At 43.2% G+C, this 16,795-nt stretch overlaps 1 protein-coding gene across 2 annotated transcripts in view; it reads right to left on the reverse strand.

Moving 5' to 3' along the window:
- Positions 1-2,781: 2,781 nt before the first annotated feature.
- Positions 2,782-16,795, reverse strand: part of ABCB11 (ATP binding cassette subfamily B member 11) — a 69,354-nt gene continuing 55,340 nt past the window's right edge. For both annotated transcript variants that reach the window (XM_048869325.2, XM_048869326.2), the window contains 7 exons: positions 13,096-13,299; positions 9,488-9,729; positions 9,218-9,374; positions 8,240-8,437; positions 5,793-5,999; positions 5,120-5,266; positions 2,782-3,420 (listed from right to left, as the gene is read on the reverse strand). In XM_048869325.2, the coding sequence (XP_048725282.1) occupies positions 3,220-3,420; positions 5,120-5,266; positions 5,793-5,999; positions 8,240-8,437; positions 9,218-9,374; positions 9,488-9,729; positions 13,096-13,299 (1,356 nt within the window). In that variant the 3' untranslated portion in view covers positions 2,782-3,219. The remainder of the gene's footprint in view (positions 3,421-5,119; positions 5,267-5,792; positions 6,000-8,239; positions 8,438-9,217; positions 9,375-9,487; positions 9,730-13,095; positions 13,300-16,795) is intronic.

The raw sequence follows: 16,795 nt of genomic DNA on the forward strand, positions 1-16,795 counted from the left end.
TAATTCACTTTGTTCTGTCTGTTACTACTTGGAACCACTTAAATCCTGTATATTTACTCATATTTGTGTATTTAATAAAACCACTTTTTACTTATTAATTAACCCAGAGTATGGATTAATACCTGGGGGGCGGGGAACAACTGTGCCTATCTCTCTGTCAGTGTTATAGAGGGCGAACAATTTATGAATTTACCCTGTATAAGCTTTATACAGGGTAAAACAGATTTATTTGGAGTTTGGACCCCATTGGGAGTTTGGCATCTGAGTGTTAAGGACAGGAACACTTCTTAAGCTGCTTTCAGTTAAGTCTGCAGCTTTGGGGCATGTGGTTCAGACCCTGGGTCTGTGTTGGAGCAGACTGGCGTGTCTGGCTCAGCAAGACAGGGTGCTGGAGTCCCAAGCTGGCAGGGAAAGCAGGGGCAGAAGTAGTCTTGGCACATCAGTTGGCAGCCCTAAGGGGGTTTCTGTGATCCAACCCGTCACAATAGAAATTGTTATACCACTTCAGGGCAGGGGGTCTGTCTAGTCCAGTGTTCTGTCATTGACTCCCATTGGATCAGAGGAATAGAAAAACTACCTTATGAGAGGAGACTCAAGGAGCGTGGCCTAACAAAATGAAGGCTGAATATAGCTAGGGTTGCCAACTTTCTAATTGCACAAAACCGAACACCCCTTCCCCCAGGCCCCACCCCTTGTCCTGCCCCTTCTCTGAGGCCCTGACCCCACTCACTCCAGATCCCGCCTCCCTCCATTGCTTGCTCTCCCCCACTCTCATTGGGCTGGGGCAGGGATGCGGGACGGGGTGAGGGCTCCAGCTGGAGGGTGTGGGCAGAAATGAAGAGTTCAAGGTGTGGGAGGGGGCTCCAAGCTGGGGGTTGGGGTGTGGGAGGAGGTGAGGGCTCTGGCTGGGGGTGTGGGTGCTGTGGTGGGGCTAGGGCTGAGGGGTTTGGGATGCAGGAAGGGGCTTCAGGCTGGGGCTGAGGGGTTTGGCGTGTGGGAGGTGGCTCAGGGGATTGTGGTATGGGAGGGGGGAGTGTAGAATCTGTGATGGGGCTCAGGGCTGGGGTAGGGTGTGGGGTGCAGGAGGGCGTATGAGGTGCGGTCTCCGGAAGGGAGTTAGGGTATAGGAGGGGGTTCTGACCTGGGGCAGGTGGCTCCTGGTTGGTGATATAGCAGGGCTAAGGCAGGCTCCCTGCCTGCCCTGGCTCTGCACTGCTCCCAGAAGCAGCCGGCATGTCTGGACCTTAGGCAGTGGCACGGCCAGGTGGCTGTGTGCATTGCCTGCATCCGCAGGCACTGCTCCCGTAGGTCCCATTGGCCACAGTTCCTGCCCAATGGGATCTGCGGAGCTGGCGCTGGAGGCAGGGGCAGCAAGCGGAGCTTCCCTGATCACCCCTACACCTAGGGGCTGGACATGCCGGCCACTTCCAGGGAGATGTACAGAGCCAGGGCAGACAGGCAGCCTGCCTTAGTCCTGGTGCGCCACGGACCGGGCTTTTAATGATCCAGTCAGCGGTGCTAACCAGGGTCCCTTTTGACCGGGCGTTTTGGTCAAAAACCAAATACCTGGCAATCCTAAATGTAGCTGCACTGCTTGGTAATAGCGGCCGCAATGTAATTATGTAGTGGGGAAAGTAACAACGAAACCCACCACAGGAGCAATTTCAGAAAGGGGGATTATACAAAAATGAGACCGCTATTTAAATGGAAATTAAAAGAAACAGTCACAAGAGTGAAAGGTGTGCAAGCTGCATGGAAACTATCTAAAAAAAAACATAGTAGAGGCTCAACCTAAATGTATTCCTCAACTGAAAAAGAAAACAGTAAGAGGACCACCAAAAAAAAAAAAGCCACCATAGGTAAACAGCAGAATAAATGAGTCGGTGAGAGACAAAAAGGCATCCTGTGGAAGTCAAATTCTACTGCAGAAAATATAAAGGAGCATAAACCCTGCAAGTCAAGTGTAAAAGTATCAGTAGGCAGGCCAAAAAAGACATTTTGGAGAAAGGTGTAATAAACCTCATAATGGAAAATTATAGCTTAACCTTCCTCCAGCGGAAGGCTGTTCCCAATCTTCGCTTAGTATTTGGCTTATGCCTTGAAGCATGATATTTTATATGTAAAAAGGTCAATCCAATCTAATCTAACTGTGAACATTCTCCTTGATTAACAGAAATGGAAATCTTTTTTATTCTTTAAGCTTTACAAAATTTTTACGTGCTCTTTAAAAAGAAATGGCATGATATTGTCACCAGTGATGAAAAAGGGATATTCTCTATTTATCTAGCACAGTTTCAAGGTAAGAAAGAGATTAAATAACAGTGAAAAATAATTATTGTGTTCCTTGATTTAACTGAGTATTTATTCGTATTCAAATCAGTTAGTTGAGGCCATTTAATAAAGTGGATAACTAAGAATTAATCTTTACCAGCTTCTGTCCCTCTTCTCAATCTCTTTCGTTGTCATAGTGGAGTGAAGCTGACCTCGTAGTTATTATTTTTTATTTATTTCACAAGTAGCATCTAGATCCTCCAATGTAGGTCAGGGCCCCATGGTGCTAGGCACTATACAAACACACAGTAAAAGACAGTCCTTGCCTGAAAAAGCTCACAATCTAAATAGACAAGAGAGACAAATAATGGGGCAAAAAAGATTTCTATAACCACATTGAGAGTATCTATTTTAATTCTGTCTGTAAAACCTTCAAGTTAGGAAATATTTCATCCCGCCACTAAAATAGAATATAGTATCATACTTGGTTTGTGTTTTAGCCCTATAACTTGCCAAAAGAAGCAATCTGACATGCTAATATTCAGGGAGGATTCTTCCTTGACTAACATTTAGTCAAGCAAGTAAGGCACTGTGTAGCCAGACTACAAAGCCATTTTACAAGAGCTCCCCACCCTCGAATAGCTCCACAACTCCCAAATAAAGAGCTGTCTTACCAGGAAATTTCCTTCTTTCCCTTGCACAATAGGCTAGGCTATCTCCTGAACAAACCAGGCTACTCTGTAATCACCTTGTATGATCCTACAAGGCTTGCTTACTCCAGAAGGCGAGATACATTTTAGGCTCGATAATGTCCCATGTAACTTGTCATATGACAGAGCGTTTTGTACCAGGTAATAACTCAAAGGGGTACCAACATTGCCAAACCAACTGTAGCATTCTCATTTAGAAAAATATCATCTTCCATGTTTACACAGAGCCTGTGGTAAATCAGCTAATTGGCGCTCCAGTAGTGACAAGTTTGTAATAAGCTCCTTCCCTGGCCATCAGTTCATCATGAGTGCCCTTTTCAATAATAATTCCTTGAGACATGACAGCTATGATATCAGAGTGTTGAATTGTAGACAACCGATGTGCTATGACAATGCAGGTCCGTCCTTCTCTGGCTTTATCCAATGCAGCTTGCACAGTCTACAGACAATAGACAAAGTATCAGAATGAAAATGTGCCAGCTGAAATGGAGGTCAAGATCTGGAAAATCCCTGATTATTCTATTCCAATTCTATTCAATGGCTCAGCAGTTCCAAAATTTACTGTTGGACATTTGAACCAAAACTGAATCAAAGGTGAAGTTATTGATGTGCTTGGCTGACCCATGAATTAAACTGCTAGTATGTAGGAGGGCTTAGCAAATATGAATAACTCTAGAAATTATACGAGTCCTTCTGTTACATCCTGAATGTCATTTTCGTGCTGATGTGGTTTAAAACTGCCAGTGCTACTTTCATCCCAAGGTGCAAGAAAGCCATGCAAATCCTTGCCTGAGTTCTCAGTCCCAGTGCTGTAGTCTTTAATTGAAGTTAAGGAAATTAGTGCATGCTCAGGCCCTTTATGCATACAGTAACTCCTCACATAACATCGTAGTTATGTTCTTGAAAAATGCAACTTTAAGAGAAACGATGTTAAGTGAATCCAATTTCCCCATAAGAATTAATGTAAATAGGTGTGGTTAGGTTCCAGGGAAATTTTTTTTGCAAGACAAAAGACATTATATACATATACAGTATACGTTTTAAACAATTTTAAACAAACAATGTAATACAGGTATAAGTTTTAAACAATTTTAAACAAAATGTAATACTGTACTCAGCAATGAAGATTGTGAAGTTTGGTTGAGGTGGTGGAGTCAGAGGTGAAAGAGGGTGGATCATCCGGCTGCTCCGCTTGATGGTCTTTCCAAAGTGCTGGGGGGTGCTCAACCCCTGGCTCTGCCCCAAGCCAGCCCCCCTTCCACCCCCACCTTGCCTCTTCCTGCCTCTGCTCCATCCTCTCTCCCCAGGTGTCCACGTCCTCCCTCCCTCCCCCCAGCCTCCTCAATGCCGTGAAACAGCTGATTGCTGCAGGCAGGAGGCCAAAGCCTCCCCCTTCATCCCCACACCTCCCGCCTGCAGCAATCAGCCATTTTGTGGCATTCAGGAGGCTGGTGGGGAGAGGGAGGGTGCGGTGCGCAGCCTCCCCCTTCCTTCTCTGTGTCTCCCGCCCACAGCAATCAGCTGTTTGGGGCATTCGGGGGGGGTGGGGGGATGCTGCATGCCGCATCCTCATGCCTTCCCCGTCCCCGAGCCTCCTGAATGGCGCCAAACAGCTGATTGCTGCAGGTGGGAGGCGCAGGGAAGGAGGGGGGAGTTGCTGATCTGAGAGGCCGCTGGCGTGCGGGAGGCATTGGGGGAGGTGGAGGGGCACCGATAGGGGCCTTAGTGACGTAACAACAAAACAGCATTAACTGAGATGACGTTAAGTGAGGAGTTACTGTACCTTTGTTTTAATATATACTGTGCATGTGAAACTTGGTTATTGAATGCTTTGAAAATGGAACTAGTATGAACTAAGGTAACCTCTGTAAGGTCTAAGTCTAAGAGTAGCTATGGCTGGTTGGTTTTGTATTTTTACATATTAGAACATCATAAATAGTGTTTTAGGACTGAATGTACTCAAAGAAAAAATACTGTGATAAGAGGGTATCTCTTTATCTAGTACTTTTCTAAGGTTTCTGTATCAGACAGAAACAAATTAAAATTAAATATTATTATTATTATGGACATTTCTTTTATGACAACACACCTAGATAATTATACTGAACCTCCCTCATTCTCTTTTATTGCACATTTACCTTTTCACTTTCCGTGTCTAAGGCAGATGTTGCTTCATCCAGTAATAAAATGTTAGGATCTCGTATGATGGCCCGAGCTATAGCAATGCGTTGCTTTTGCCCACGAGAAAGCTGGGATCCCTGAGCCCCAACATTAGTTTCATATTTCTGAAAAATATACAATACAGGAAATTTTATTCCTAAATGAGCATGTCGGCAATTACAATAATGGATAAACTGGGACAATATTGTGGTGCCCTGTGGGGAGTGGGCCATGAGTCTCCTTTCTGTTTGGTTATGCTGTTTGCTTCCTCTCCTTTCTGTTTGGTTACACTGGAACCTTTCCTTTCTGTCTCCTATCAGAGTTTGAAATTTTGAAAATATTGCTTTCTGATGGTTATTTAATTTTTAAAGTATTTGCCCAACAGTAGGGGGAAAAAAATCAAACCCCAACTCCCCAAAAATAAATCACGACAAAAACAACATTATGCCATTCCTCTCCCCCCAGATCTGTGAAAATAAAATGATCAGTGTTGGCACATGAAAAGGTCCAGTTTGCTTTGGTGAGAAATCTCATTGCAAGGAATACCTTGCCTTTCTTAGCTGTCTTTTGTAGTCCCGCTATTTAGGCCCCATCATAGCATTTGTTTGGTTTTGGTTTTTAGTTTTTTACTGTCCTTGCAAATATACTTACATTTGGAAGGGACATGACAAAGTCATGCAGCTGGGCCTTCTTCGCTGCTTCTATAACTTCTTTCATAGTGATCTCTTTGCTGTTATCACCATATTTGATATTATCAGCAATACTACAGCCAAATAACACAGGCTCCTGAGACACTATTCCAATTTTAGATCTAAGAAATTGTATATTTACTTTCTTGGTATCATGGCCATCTATTAACTACCAGTAAAAAAAGACAAAATACGATATATCATGTCAGACTTGCAACATACAAAGAATGAACAGCTTTTGCTGAAACAAAATAGTCCCAACAACAAGGCTTTAAATATATACAGCTTTGTAAAATAAAGTCTTCACAACATCACACTACTGTAAGTAACTGGAATAAGAATACTGTTTAGATTTATTTTTAGCAAATCAATATATATTGGGTGTGTCTCTGATCCAGCAAAGGACTTAAACCTATGCTTAACATTAGGCATGTGAATAAACCTGCTGAAGTCAACTGGACTGTTTACACACTGAAAGTTAAGCATGTGCTTGAGTGATTCGCGCAACCAAGAACTCTTTGATTACTCCAATTATTTTTTTTTCAAATGGAGAAGAAAAACAAGCTCAGCTGTGCAGTACCTACAAGGGGAGAAGATTTCTGATAGCAGCATGCTCTTTAATCTAGCAGACAAAGGCATCAATAGACCCAATGGCTAGAAGCTGAAGCTAGATGAATTCAGACTAGACATAGATGCATATTTTTAGCAGTGAGGGGAATTAACCATGGGAACAATTTACTTAGGGATGTGGTGGATTCTTAGGCACTCACAATTTTTAAATCAGAATTCATTTTAAGAGAGGTTCTCTAACTCAGACGGAAGTTATGGGCTTGATGCAGGAATTACTGCGTGAAATTCTATGACCTGTGTTACACAGGAGATCAGACTAAATGATCACAAGGGTCCCTTCTGGCCTTGAAATCTATGGAATTATACAAGTCCAAGGAGGTAACAGTATAGTCCACATTCTCTGAGTGGCAAGCAACAGGCACAAAATATTTGTATGCCCATTGTGACCACAAGTAGGCCAAATGCTAAAGTCTTTACTCAAGGCCATGTGCATTGACTTGTAAGCAGATTTCACAACTGATAGTATGATACATGGACCTTAATTGCTCAGTTCTTACTCAGGCAAAGCTCCTGCTGATTTCAATGAGGATTTTGCCTGCAAGAAGACTGAGCAAAAACCGAGGTCCAGCTCATTCCAGGAGGATCTTCTTGAAGAGCTAAGTCTGACTTTCCCTCCCTAGCTCTCTCAGATGTCTCTACACTTGGGCTATGTGCAGGGCCGGCTCTAGGATTTTTGCCGCCTCAAGCAAAAAAATTTTTGGCCGCCCCCACTTTTTTTTCGTGCCCCTCCCCGCCCCCGGCTCTGCCCCAACTCCACCCCTTCCCAACCCTTCCCCAAATCCCTGACCCCGCCTCCTCCCCCAGGTGTGCCGCATTTCCCTCCCCGCATTGCTTCCTGTGGCTCCCCCCTGCCCTAGCTCCCCTCCCCTCCGCCTGGTTCCCTGAACACACCGCCGCTCCGCTTCTCCCCCCTTCCTCTCAGGCGAGGGAGAGGCAGCACGTTCAGGGGAGCAGGCAGAGCAGAGGTGAGCGAGGGTGGGGTGGGGGAGCGCAGGAAGTAACAGGGGGGGTAGAGGAACTGCTCCCCACCTCAGTTCACCTCCGCTCCACCACCGCCGCCTCCCCCGAGCGTGCCACCATACTCAGCTTTTCCTCCCTCCCTCCCAGGCTTGCCATGCAAAACAGCTGTTTCGCGTGCGGCAAGCCTGGGAGGGAGTGGGGAGAAGCGGGGCAGTGGCAGCGTGCTCAGGGGAGCAGGTGGAGGCGGAGCAGAGGCGAGCTGGAGTGGTGGGGGCACATTTCTAGGGGTGGAATGGCCGGAGCCAGAATGCCACCCCTGGAAATATGCCGCCCTGAGCACCTGCTTGTATTGCTGGTGCCTAGAACTGGCCCTGGCTATGTGGATTCTGGGGGGCAGCAGGGTGTCAAAAAGGGAAAGTGCTGCTCTCCATGACACCAATCCCATCTGTGTGCCTGGATTTCTGCATAGAGGTGTACTACCTCCTTCTCGGGGTCTCTGTGATTGTTACTGAGCATCAGCAGAGAGAACCAGCCAAGGTTCACCAACTTAGGTAAGATCATTGGAGAACTTTAGACTGTAAATTTGAGGAAAGATCAAGAGAGCTATACCCTGTTGTGGATGGTGTGAAAATCCACTGAAGTGATCCTCAGCTGTGCAAATGTTACTCTTTGGTAAAATCTCCTATGTAACATTGGAGAAGAACTTTGGAGTCTGAAGATTTCTGCAGCTGGCAAGCAGTAAAACTATCCACCCGGACTATCAATACCCGGAGTATCAATACCCGGAGTATCAATATCCAAGTAGCGAAAGCTGCTTACCACACATCCTTTGTCAGGGTCATAAAAGCGCTCCAGAAGCTGGACGCTAGTACTTTTGCCACATCCACTACTTCCAACAAATGCAAGTGTCTGCGCAGGTTTAACAGACACTGAGAGGCCGTTCAAAACTTGGATGTCAGGCCGAGAAGGATAAGTGAACCTGCAGTTGATAAATTCAATGCTTCCCTTGAAATTGTCCTGGTGAAAAAGTGAGAAAGAAAGTGCTGAGAACTGAATTCTAAAGAGTGACAAAACTCCTCACATTAAATATGATTCTTGTTTCCAATATTAGTTTTTGTGAGTGACTTAAGTGCTTGTGAAATAACCCTGGAGACTGAGGAACCCGAAGACTGACTGGCTTGACTGTCCTGTGACAGGGGTCTTCTATTTAGCCAGAGCTATGCTGCTGTATTCATTTTATCAATGCAAGCTTCCCCACATTGCACTGCAAATAGCATAAACATAGAAGGAGACCAACTTTTGAGCTGAGAAGGTAGTTAATTCTCCAACTCCATTCAGAGGTTATGATTGCCCCCAGAGGTCCTATTTAACACCAAATTTGATGGTGTTTCTGTGATGTGCTCATACAAGAACCAGAAGATTATAAACATGGTTAGCGACTGAACCCATTTGGATTTAAATCACTGTTGTAGAGGTGGAAGAAAATCTCATTGTCCAGTGAATCCATCCAGCTCCCAACTCTCAGATCAGTTATTAAAATGTATTCACCATTTATTGATACTCCGGGTGAAATTTCTGGTAGACTGGGAATAATTTGACTGCATTTGCATGCTTACATTATAGCACATAGCTCAGTACTTCCCAAAAGGCAAGGATATCTAGCAAGTATTCTGATGTCACCTTACTTTGCTCACAAACAGAGGTGTGTATGGAATAGTCCATAATTACTGGGGTTTCAATACCTATATCACTGGGCTGAATAATGACATTTCCTGCATTGCTCATCTCTACTCTTACCCATTTTTCCCCTCCATCACTATAAATATTGATTTGGGGAACCCGATCCACCAATTGAAAAAAACGTGCAGCAGATATTTTTGCTTTAGCATAGTTTGGAGTATAAGAAGAAGCTCTTCCCAAAGCAGTTCCACTGGTCACAATGGCAGAGATCACCCTGCAGTCAAGGAGGAAAGCATTTAGCTTGTGGGTTACGTACATTTGTGAATTTTATTGTAAACAACATACTTCTGTAGCAGAGTATGTGGCTGTCTGCAAGTATCTTCTTACCTAAACACATAGCTATAATGAAGGCCTTCATTCTCCACCAAAAACCCCCCATATCGATAAGAGACCGAATTGGCTATGAACACTATACATTGGGCAAAGCCAAAACAGATTCCATAAACATTTGCTTTACTGATTGCAGCTCTGTATGGGATTTCCAAATGTTCTTCATATGCTTCAATAAACTTTCTCTCCTTCCCTATTCCAGCTACAGTCCTAATGTTAGAGAGGGCTTCACTGGAGATCTAAGAAAAAAAATAGGTTATAGGTAAAACACTTAGGAATCACTCTGAAAAAGTGAGACGACCTTCTCTTTATTCCACAGTTCAGTGAGAGGGCAATAGGACTGTTTGGCAAATTATAGAAACTAATGATATACAAATTGGTTCAGATGCAATAAGAATGAATGCAAACCTCAAAGAGGACTTTTTCTGAAGTCAACCCTCCTCGGACTAGGCTACTGCAAAACATTCATACTGAAGATGGCCTTGCTTGGGCTCTCACACATGGGTGAATTTCACTTTGCATATGTCATTGGCACCACTATTCCTTAATAATAGAATGTGTCCAACTCCAAACAAAGAGGTATGGTTGTTCTGGCAGACCCCCTCATCAGCTGAAACATGGTCTTCTTCAACTTCCTATGCTGATATTGTGTTGTGCTGGGAGATCTGTGTCCCGCTGAACATAGGACTAGGGATTTGTAACATATATCTAAGTGTGACCATGGGCTTGTCAATGGCATTTTAGACAGCAATCTCTAGCTAAACTAAGCAACACCGAATATGCCATAATGCTAAATATTTTAAAATATATGGCCTGTGGGAATGTTGGTGTTAATCATAGATAAAAGTGGTTATTTTCTTGTTTGCACATTTTTAAGAATGTTTTTATTTCAATTGTTTTGTTTCTGTCTTTTTCTTACACCAGTGGTCTTGGAGGAAAGGGTGATAGTCTCCAGTTCTCTTTCTTCGGAGTCAAAATCTTTTATAAATTAAAGGCAGCTGAATTTACTACTTAATCTTTTCCATTGATACCTTGCCAGTTCATGTTCAAGAAAAGTGGCTAGATGGAACATACAGATGAGGGTAAAATCCTGGCTGCACTGAAGCCAATGGGAAAACTCTGATCAACTTCGGTGGAACCAGGATTTCAGCCAGAGGGTAGATATGGAGTAATCCCTTGTCTGTCTGCGTGTACAATCTATTGTGTAATTGTATAATGCAGTGTAGGAAGCTGGTATCCATTCCGCATTGTCTTTTTCTCTGCTTTGGAAACTTTTTTGAGATGCCTGTTAATTGTAAGGATTAGGATCTAGTTTTGTTGCTTGTAAAGTTTGTCTCAACCCACAGTGGAGCTATATTTTCATCAGTAAAATCAGCATACAGAATTTATGCTATACCAGCTTATTGCTTCATCCCATTTGTCCTGTGTGTTTTAATTCACAGGTTTGTCATGTTTAAATGTACTTGCTGTTTGCCTTGCCATTTGTAATGGCTCAGTCTGTTTTGCCTTCTCTTGTCTATAGATATTCCTACTAAATTTTGTTTCATTGCCTATGAAACCTTTCTGCATGCAGCATAGAGGAGGTGACCTGAATATGAATACTTAAAAATGATTTAGGTCAATTTTCCATTACATTTTTTCCAGGCCAGTGTGTAGAATTAGTCCTGGAGCATTAGCATGTACCTTGAAGGAGCGAATAAATAGGCCTTGAGAACTTGAATGTTCAGTCTATGTTTTTCTATATTTTAAAATGGCAGAGAAGCAATTGTAGAAAAGACTTAAACAAACCCTCTTGTATTTGGACGGTTGGCTGCTGAATAAATTAGAAAATATCACCAGACATAATCAGTCATTGAAGCATTGAATGCCCTTTTCTTCCTAGCCTCCGGGTCATTCCATTGAGTAATGGCTGATGCACAGGCCATTTGTCAAGTTCCTATCTCTACATCAATTTCAAGAAGGTATTTTGATTGATCATTTGCTGTAAATAATTTAGCCATTGTGAATGAGAGAACAGTCAACATTAACTCTTCCTAGACTTTGGGTGTCTTTGTTTCAACTAGTGTTATCAACGCCATGAGATGTTAATTATCTTAATTCATGTTGTATACAGGCATGTGGTTTTTTTTTTAGTTTTCCTAGAATTCTGTTAACATATAAGGATAATCTAAATTTGTGGAGCTCATTAATGTCTATAGTTTAACTTATTTAGACCGCATATCCCTGTTTGTCTGACAAACTGTTTGGCCTCAGTCCCAGAGAAGGAGGAATTGTGCTGTGTAACTGCCAGCAAGCCTACATCTGTGAAAAAAATCATTCCATAATCTCTTTTTTCCTCTGCATAAGGGGTAAAAAGGAAGTCTGCACAATTACTAAATGGGGAGTGTTTCTAATACCATGACCTCCAACTGTCCCCATTTTCTTGAAGCAGATCCACTGTTGTACCAGGTATGTTTTTAAATGGATCCAGTTCTGGCTATTGGCAACATGTGGCTGGCAGCATCAGTGACAGATTTTAAGACAAGGAACCCTATGAGCAGCTGCCCTGTTCACCTCCGTTTCTGTCTAGGAATGGGGAGAAAGCACAGCTGCCATTCCCTGTCTCTTCCCCACCACAACTGCTGCTACATGCACTAGAGGTCTTCCAGCAAATGCAGCTAGTGGCTTTGGCTGAGACACTCTGAGTAACTACTGATCTGATTGAGTGCCTACAACCTCTCCACAGAGAACTCTATTAAGAACCGCATGTGGAGCAGCCCCTAGATGTTCATTGCCAAAAGACCATGGAGGTTTGCTAACTGAGAAATAGGAAGAGAATGGGAGTGGGAGCACCTGAGAGAAGGCAGACAGTCAGGGAACACTACACACACAACTTATTCCTCCCTGTGAAGGCTCTCACTCCTGTGATGGCTTGCTTAACAAACTTGACTTGTATCTATTTCCGTCACACATTTTGGAGAACACATACTGAAGTTGCAATGTATTCTTTGTTTGGTATCAAAATGAGACAGCAGAGGAAGACAGCTGCACGGTACAAAAAGTCAAACCAAAAAAGTTTACATTACTTCTATAAAGGAAAGACTTTACTATGCGATGTTCTAGTTTAGAAAATCCAACTGATGTGGAAACAGTGGGCTCCTAAAATCTAGCCTATCCAGTTGCAGAATACAGCTCACTATAAAGCTGTCTTTAAAATCAGCAGGTACTGTTTTCTGGATTAGTGCTGAATTCTAGAATGCAATGATTTCTTAATGCACATGACCATGGTGTCCTGCTGATAGGCTACAAAGAGCATCAGAGGGTGCCTTCAGATATGCATTTTAAAAGCATTAAGCAATAAAAGAGCCTGGAATTAGACACTCACATCTTACTGTCTGAGGTCATAGCCTTTTTGAGGAGGAAGTCGCATTCCAAGTAGTAAGTACTTTTAGAGCTGGGAAAGTCTCCATGAAATTTCAGTGGCCTGAAATACTGCCCCTTGTATGTCTCTGCCACTTCTATAGCATCTGAATCACTGATAATTCCAACTGCCTGAGGTATGACTGACACACACACCCCCGCCCTAAATGCCTGCTAATCAAAAATTAGTTTTCAAAAAACATTACCTGCCCAGAAATTTCCATAGCTTGCTTGTCCTGTGAGGCAAATCCTGTCAACATTTTAGCCTGCACAGCTCCAGATAAGGCTAAAAAGGGCAGGAAGCACATTATAACTAGACTTAGTTTCCAGCTGAAGTAGAAAGCAATGATAATGGCCACTCCAATGTTGGTTACGGAACTGACAATCATTCCTATCTGAGATCCAGTAGCCTTAAAATAAAACAAAAGTAGATTACTGAATTGTATCCCCACAGTAACATCAATCATCATATATGCTTCAAAAGACAATCAAATACCTTCCCATCAAACTTAGAGCATTCTAGATATTAAAATAACATGGCATGGATTAGTCTGTTTAGATTGACTCCAAAGGTATTAGCCCAGCCTAGCGGTCCTGTTTCCCATTGAAGTCAAATGAGAATTTTTGTCAAAACAAAGACTGGAGGCTCAATCTCTAAATGTTTTCCTGACCCACAGACCTTCCCCAGGACTAGTAAAGAAAAACAGTCCTTAAAAACATTAAGGATGGTAATAGATATAAAGATGTAATTAGGGGTGAATTTTTACCATTTAGATGACTCCCTTTGACTTCCATGGAAGCTGCTCATGTGTCTCAGTACACGAAATCTGGCCCAAATATTTATGTGTTTTATGTATTTATTTATCTTTGAATAATAAAGAGGTGCCCATAATACAGTTTGTTAACCTAACAACAGGTTAGGTTAACAGGAAACAGGTTGACAAGGGGAAGGAACAGACCACACAGATTTAGCTGGCTGTAGTTAACCATCCCAAATGGGTAGGGATATTTAACTCCTAGAAGTAGCACCAAGGATATCAAACACCAGTCTCTTAATAGGTACTGCAGGTAGATTTAAGGTGGACACCGTGCAAGCCACCAAACTGCGGAACTGCATAGAGTCCTTATCCAGTGATATATCAGGTTAAAAATCTGGTTCCATATGCTCCTGCTCAAAGAAAGGAGCTATCACATCATCTTCTTCCTTGGACAGGATTTCAGGCATCATCATCTGCAGTGTCAACAGATCCAAAGGAGTCAGATCCCAAAGATCTCTGGACTACCAGATCCTGTGTAGATGAAATATAACCTCGCCATCTACATGGAAGATAATTGAAAAATTTCTGAGGTGGCCCTTAATAAGACCACAGGCCCCAGAACTGCCAATTTCTCCAGCAACTGGGGTTTGGGAACATGCCTACAGGAGGCAGATCCCATAGGGTGGTATGAAGTGAACTAGAGGTCTCTGCATTTTCCTCTAACTTTCTTATGATAAGGATCCAGGTCTAGATCTCAGCTAGAGTGCACTGAGGATAACAACAGATCCAGAGGGAGGTATGGAGACCCATCTGTCTGTGGAGACCCTGTAGGGGGTTCCAGGGAAAGACCTGGAAAGACCTTCCTGTCTTTTCTTCCTAACACGAGATGAGGAAGACCTTGGGATCAGGGAAACATGCCTCCTTTTAGAAACCTTGTGTGACACACTTGGAACAGACACATGAACCAGAGTTGAAAAGTGAATTTGGGCTGACACTGTGACAGACCTCTCTGGAACCAAGGGTTTGACCGGAATCAACAGAGGAACTGACAATGGTTCTGTCAATTTGGACCACACTGGATCCAACATTACACACAAATCCATCTCTCTTCCCTGGAGCTGGAGCTAGAGCCATTTTGAAACTGTAGCAGCCTTGTAAGACCCAATAGTTCTGATCCGTGGGAACTGGCACTGCTAACAGTGGCTGCTCTGTCCCTATGTTCCGTTTTCTTTAGTGCTGCAACAGCTGGAACTGAAGATGCTGATGGCCCCAGTTCTGACATGCTGATCAATTCCATCTTCCTGGATCTGCAAATGGAAGTTGGAACCACAGGGTTCTGTTTGGGCCAGCTAGTTGCAAGGCACAAGCTCTGGCACCAGTGAACTGTCTTTTGATCTCTATTCTGAAATCGGGGTGGTCAGACCCTACCACATAGCCCTCAGTTTGAACATATGTAGCCTCAGGGATTTGACTGAGGGAGCTGGAGGAACCAAATCCAGCCCCGACAAGGTTTGTGGCTTCTTGGATCCTTCAGTTGCTTGGAGCCATTGGCAGTCACAGGGGCTGAGACTGGCCTCTTAGACCTAAGATCCAACACCTGATTGGGTCCAGAGGATCTAGCCTCAAGAGCTTCCTTTAGAAGGAGCTGCAAGGGCATCTCCCTATCCTTGCGGGCTCTAGGAGTATAGGTTCAACACACCAAATACCAAGAAGGCAAGTGTCCTTCTCCCAGACCCTTGAGGCACTGTATGCGGTCACTGGATGCTAGGAAGACAGCCGGGCAAGAAGCACGCTTCTTGAATCTCATCTCCTCAACTTCTTTGGTTGCTCCCTAAATCAGAACTGGGAAAAACACTTATTAATGAACTAATTATACTAATGAGCTAAAACTAACTATCTTAACAAGAAAGAAGCTCTGACTCTGAAGAGACTGGGGAGGTTCACATCCGTCCAGACACATGGTTTGAAGGATATGAGGGGGTGAGGGTGATCCACTCTCTAAATAACCTTGCCCTCAGAATGTCTGTGTGGGGGATGCAAAAGAACTCTAGCTGACACTGCTAGAAGAAAGTTCTACGACAGGGTTGCATAGTGCCCCTAAGTGGGACTATGCAGAGCCATCGCAAAGAAATTTGGGTTACTAAAATAAAAGTGATACTGAAAATGTATTATGTTAATCAACTTAAACAGTTTAAAGGACAACCCTCTCCCCAGCAGGAGGAGAAGCCATGGAAAGCAATATGATACGGGCACTGCTCCTATGGATCCGCTTCCCAAGGGGTGGCAAAGGAGGTTCGTCTCTCAAGTCTATAAATCTATAGTGGGGGAGGGACAATAAGAAACAACGTGTCATTACTAGTAATGCATAATATCACAAACATTAAAGATGTTCTGTTACATTTTCTAGGGGACAATGGATTTTGTATTGTTTTTAGCATGGTGTCAATAATAGCAGCAATAACAATGACAGCATACTACAAAATGCAATGAACAGTGTAAGCAGAAATCAGGTGATCCGAAAATGGTTCCCTGCTAGTTAAGGCCGTAACAAAGGAAGACCAAGGGTTTTATAAAATAAGTATTAACGTTTTCTCCAAGGGAAAAAGACCCACAGAACCAGAAACAAAAAGAATTACCCTAAGGGTAGTAGACCCGCTTGCAGCAACTACCACTGCGACAAGCACAGAACCTATATCATGTCCAAAAGTGGAACCAGGACCAAAGAGTGGACTCTCCCCTCTTTCAATATCCAGGACTTTAGTTAATAATGTACAATTTATGCCTAAATCTATGGTTTTAAACTTGTTACATTGGCATATGGCAGAAATGAAACGTGTAAAAATACTGTGTCTAGATTGTCCACTTCTATACCAATTGAAAGATAGGCTGCATATCAATGAGCAAATAAGGGATGCTATTGAGAGTCAGGAAACTCAGTCCTCCTCTGATATTTTTAGGACAGAAGGGTTACAAATAGGGCTGTCAAGTGATTAAAAAAATAATCATGATTAATCATGTGATTAAAAAATTAATTGAAGGGTTAAAATCCATTGCTGATGTAATAACCTGGTATATGGATTTGTATACAGGCCCAAAGTCCAGAGTTTAGTCAAGCGGTCAGAGGCCTAGCAAATAGTAATTAGCTAAG

This window comes from Caretta caretta, chromosome 11 (assembly GCF_965140235.1).
Source record: "Caretta caretta isolate rCarCar2 chromosome 11, rCarCar1.hap1, whole genome shotgun sequence".
NCBI lineage: Eukaryota > Metazoa > Chordata > Testudines > Cheloniidae > Caretta > Caretta caretta.